At 38.8% G+C, this 5,587-nt stretch overlaps 1 protein-coding gene across 1 annotated transcript; it reads left to right on the plus strand.

Annotated features, from left to right (window-relative positions):
• LOC112194077 (receptor-like protein 35) lies at window positions 1-3,222 on the plus strand. The gene has a single exon (XM_024334336.1). The coding sequence runs from the start codon at window positions 1-3 to the stop codon at window positions 3,220-3,222; it is 3,222 nt and encodes a 1,073-aa protein (XP_024190104.1).
• Window positions 3,223-5,587: the final 2,365 nt, after the last annotated feature.

Genomic DNA, 5,587 nt, shown 5'->3' on the forward strand with positions numbered 1-5,587 from the left:
ATGAAATCTTGGCTACATTTCTTCCTTCTCTTAGTCACACTCTGGGTTAGTATCATCATCATCATCCCTCTAGTTCATAGCAAGTGTATTCCAGACCAGCAACAATCATTGCTCGATTTCAAGAGCAGCCTTTTATTCAATTCCTCTCTTTCCTCCAAGCTTATTACCTGGAACTCAAGTACCGATTGCTGCTCTTGGGTCGGAGTTACTTGCAACACCAATGGCCGTGTTCTGGGTCTTGACCTCAGCAGTGAATCAATCTCAGGTGGCATTGACAATTCCAGCGGTCTCTTCCATCTTCAGCATCTTCAAAGGCTCAATTTGGCAGACAACGAACTCGGCAACGGCTCTCAATCAATTCCATCTGCAGTCGGGCAGCTCATGAATTTGAGGTATCTAAATTTATCTCAAAATGCTTATTCAGGGCAAATCCCGATTGAGATTTCACGCTTGACAAGGTTGGCAGTTCTTGATATTTCTCTAAATTATTTCATCGTTGATCCCTATAAGTATATTTATGAGGTCAAACTTGAGATCTCAAATTTACACATGCTGGTAGAGAACCTCACAGAGCTTAGAGAGTTGTATCTTGATGATGTCCAAATACCAGCAGAGGGGAGTGAGTGGTGCCAAGCCATATCATCTTCCCTTCCCAACCTCAGGGTGTTGAGCTTGTCCTATTGTAATCTTTCAGGCCCTTTTAACGAGTCTCTTGCTAACCTCCGATCTCTCTCCGTGATTCTATTGGGATTGAACAATATCTCTGCTCCAGTTCCAGCATTCTTTGCCAACTTTTCAAACTTGACATCCTTGATTCTCAATGATTGTAATTTGCAAGGAACATTTCCGAAAGAGATCTTTCAGTTACCTTCTCTACGTGGGATTAGCCTTTTTCAAAATGAAAAACTTGATGGTTCCTTGCCAGAATTTCCAAAGAATGGATCTCTTCAATACCTGGATCTAAGCGGGACTAATTTTTTAGGGGCATTACCAAACTCTATTGGCAACCTCAAAATGTTGTCCGCAGTTGATATTGGAGGCTGTAATTTCACAGGATCAATCCCCAAGTCAATGACAAACCTTACACAATTGGTTTCTTTGTGGATGTATGGAAACAACTTTGAAGGTTCAATTCCGTCATTCAGTGGGGCCAAGAATCTAGAAGACATAGTCCTCTTTTCAAATGGTTTGACAGGTAATATTAATTGCAACAACTGGGGAAACCTTACTAACCTAGTTTCTCTCGACTTATCTTACAATATGCTCAGTGGGAATATTCCATCATCTCTATTTTCTCTTCCCTCGCTGAATGATATTGATCTTTCTGACAACCAATTCTTTGGTCATTTTCCTGAAATTTCTAATCTCTCATCCTACTATGTCAAAGGCCTTTATTTGAGGAAAAACAATCTGGAAGGGCCAATACCCATGTCTATCTTTAATTTTCGGGGTCTTACAAGTCTTTATCTTTCTTCAAATAATTTCAGTGGCTCATTTCCTCTAGATGGTCTTCAACATCTGAGAAATCTTTCTTCCCTTGATCTTTCACACAATAGCTTGCTTCTTAGCCATGATGTTACCAATTTATCATATTCCTACTTTCCTCAGTTTGATTATTTGGGGTTGGCTTCATTAAACTTGAGAACATTCCCTGATTTCTTGAGAAATCAATCTAAATTACTTTCTTTAGATCTTTCAGATAACCAGATACAGGGCAAGATACCCAACTGGATTTGGAGGTCCAATAATCTCCATTACCTAAATCTTTCGTGTAACTCTCTAGAAACTCTAGAAGGTCATACAATCAATCTCACTTCTATGGAATCCCTTGACCTTCATTCCAACAAGCTTCATGGGAAAATCCCAATTTCCTCGTCACCTAACATGCTTTATCTGGATTACTCAAGGAACAACTTCAGCTCTACCATACCAACTACCATTGAAGATATGATTCTTCACACCAGATTCTTCTCTGTTTCTAGCAATAACCTTCAAGGGATCATCCCAGGATCAATATGCAATACAGATAGCCTTGAGGTTCTTGATATGTCAAATAATTCCTTGAGTGGCACAGTACCTCACTGCTTGACAACAATGAGCACTCTTTCGGTACTTAATTTAAGGAGAAACAATCTTAGAAATGTATACATGTTGTCTCACAATTGCAGTCTGCATACTCTAGACATCAGTGAAAATCATATACAAAGTCAGTTTCTAAAATCACTCGTCAAGTGCCCTCAATTACAGGTTCTGAACCTTGGAAAGAATCAAATAACAGGTCCATTTCCATGCTTTTTGAAGGACATATCCACCCTGCGTGTCCTTATCTTGCGATCCAATAAATTTTATGGAGGTATTAGTTGTCCCAAAATTAATGGCACTTGGCCAATGCTTCAAATCATAGATCTGGCTCACAACAATTTTAGTGGAAATGTATCAGGGATAGCATTGACAACTTGGCAAGCAATGATGGCTAATGAAGATGATGCCTCATCAAATCTCAATCACCTTCAATTTCAGGACAATAGCTCTGGTGTGATTTATTATCAGGATACAGTTACAATTACCAACAAAGGTTTCGAGATGGAGCTGGTAAAGATTTTAACAGTCTTCACCTCGATTGACTTCTCATGCAACAATTTCAACGGATCAATACCCTATGAAATTGGAGAACTCAAATCACTACATATCCTCAACTTATCCAATAATGCCTTCACAGGTGCAATTCCATCATCATTAAGCAATTTGAGTCAGCTAGAGTCTTTGGACCTCTCACAGAACACCTTGAGTGGTCAAATTCCACTACAGCTTACAAAACTCACTTTCCTTTCGTTCTTGAATCTGTCACATAATCAATTGGTCGGCAAGATTCCGAGTAGTAACCAATTTCCAACATTTCCAAAATCTTCCTTTGAAGGAAACAAAGATTTATTCGGGCCTCCTTTGACTGAAGAAAACAGAACAAGGTTGTCATCTCCGACAACAAAAAGAACCCATCCAAGTTATGGAGATGAGATTGATTGGAATATAGTCATTGTTGAGATTGGATTTACATGTGGGTTCGGAATTGTTCTCGGGTCACTTTTGTTTTGCAAGAGATGGAGGAAATGGTATTATAGAGCTATGTATAGCATTCTTGTGAAGATATTTCCTCAGCTGGAACAAAGGTTTGGTCATCACAGAAGACATGTGTACATAGGTGAAAGGTACCGGAGACATTGAAATTGTTGTCAAGAGCAACAAACCCAACTCTGTCATCGACTTGGTTGGTCTAATGACTCACCTTGGGTTATGTTCTTCAAAGGTTCCAGCAGTTGATTTCTTCTTAATGTATTTCTTCTTAATGTCTTTAAATTCCGCTTGTTGCCTATACACTAATTTTAAGAGTGTTTCTCCTTAGTTTCTTTTGTTTTGTTGGTGAGAAAGATTTTGGCCAAATCCCTCTTTCTCTTTTGAATTTTCTTTTTCATTTAATAAAATTTCGAGTAAGAGGACAGATTACTCTCTTAACTCGCTTCTCTAAGAAGAAAAAAATTTATTTTCAAAAAAAAAGAAGATAATGATTAAGGTATGTACTTTTTTGCGCTATGTTTTTATTTAATTCTAGATAATATATTATATAAGAAAACTATTGAAATTCAGACAAAAAAATTATAGATATTTAAACTTTTGAACATGTAATAAAATTTTTTTATAGAAAAAGTGGATCTGTAAACTAATTTTCTCTAATCTCTAGTCAGCATCTGACTAATTTATAATTTTTGGCGAGTTCTGTACTAACTTCCTCAGTTTAGCGACATGAACTGAAACATTTTCCAGGTAATTAACTGCCAATACAAACACTCTCCGTTTGATAGTCTGTCATGTCTTCAGAAGTAACAATGAAGGCTTTTTGGTTGAAACCCATAAAGAAAGAAAGCAAAACGATGATATGGGCACCCACATGGATAGAGATAGAGGTAAGGCCACCCCACAACCCTGTTAGAAACCAATTCACAGTGACTTCACACAAGGTTTGATGGATCACTTCGCATCTCGAATTACTGAAAGGTTCTGGCTTATAAAGCCAACACATGCAACAGAAAAGCATAAAAACAGCTCACGAACTAACAAACTCTAATATCGTGGCTGATTAGCTAAGGAAACAGTCAAACACAATCAAACTACAACGAGCTCCTTGAAAACAGGAGTTATTTGCTGACTTGAACCAAAAGAAACCTACCAAACTGCTGACTCTATCAACGAGCCTTTTGAAAACTTCAAACATCTCTTAACAAATCCTCCCCTAAACTGAAATTGCCAAAAAGCAATCAGTTTTCCTCAGTCAAAGACTTCACTCCCAGCATCCATCGAAGTTTCTCAAAACTCTCCAACTTCAAAGGTTTAGTCATGATATCTGCAAGCTGCTCACTTGTACCACAGTACCTCAACTCAACCACACCATCTTTTGTGAGATCACGTAAAAAATGTAACCTCACATCTATATGTTTGCTTCTACCATGTAAAACTGGGTTTTTAGACAACTTAATAGTGGATGAGTTATCACAAAACACAGTAATACACTTACTTTGAGAAGGACTGAGTTGATTGAGCACTCCCTTCATCCAAATGCTTTGACACGCAAATGCTGTAGCTGCCACATACTCTGCCTCTGTGGTGGAAAGTGTTACCACAGCCTGCTTCTTCGAGGACCAAGCAACAGCTCCTCCACTTAACTTGAACACATATCCGGACGTACTTTTCCTGTCATCACAATCCCCGGCATAGTCACTGTCCGTGAATGCAGCCAGTTCTCCTTCACCTTCTCTTTCATAAAACACGCCAAGCTCTATAGTTCCCTTTAAATACCTCAGCACTCTTTTTGCAGCAAGAAGATGCATCTCAGATGGTTTAGCCATATACCTGCTAAGGAGACAGACACTGTACATCAAATCTGGTCTGGTAGCCGTCAAATACATGAGGCTACCAACCAATTGCTTATACCAAGTTGCATCAATCTTCTCTCCTTCACCTTTTCTAGTTAGCTTCGTACCAGGGACTATTAGATTCCTTACTGAGTTGCAATTTTTCATGCCAAACCGATCGAGAACTTCTTGAGCATATTTTCTCTGACAAGCATGAATACCCTTCGAACTTTGCTGAATTTCAACACCTAGGAAAAATCTCATCTTTCCTAAGTCTGTCATCTCAAACTCAGACTTCATTGAGAGTTTAAACTCCTCAATCAAACAAGCATCATTACTAGTACAGATTAAATCATCTACGTAAAGACTCACAATTAAAATCTTCTCTCCTTCTTCTGTTTTGATGAATAAGGTGTGCTCATGGCTGCATTTTTCGAAACCATTCTTGAGGAAATAGCCTTCGATCTTACTGTACCATGCCCTTGGCGCCTGCTTCAACCCATACAAAGCCTTCTTGAGTTTATAGACTTTATGCTCCTCTCCTTCCTTCTCATAACCTTGCGGCTGCTCCAAGTATACTACCTCACTCAGCTCTCCGTGCAGAAATGCACTTTTTACATCAAGCTGAAACACCGTCCACCCATTTCTTGCTGCCGAGGCTAACACCATCCTTATCGTATCCC

The sequence above is a fragment of the Rosa chinensis genome, chromosome 3 (assembly GCF_002994745.2).
Source record: "Rosa chinensis cultivar Old Blush chromosome 3, RchiOBHm-V2, whole genome shotgun sequence".
NCBI lineage: Eukaryota > Viridiplantae > Streptophyta > Magnoliopsida > Rosales > Rosaceae > Rosa > Rosa chinensis.

Coding starts and splice junctions, on each gene's coding strand:
- LOC112194077 (XM_024334336.1), top strand. CDS start 1: ATGAAATCTTGGCTACATTTCTTCCTTCTCTTAGTCACACTCTGGGTT.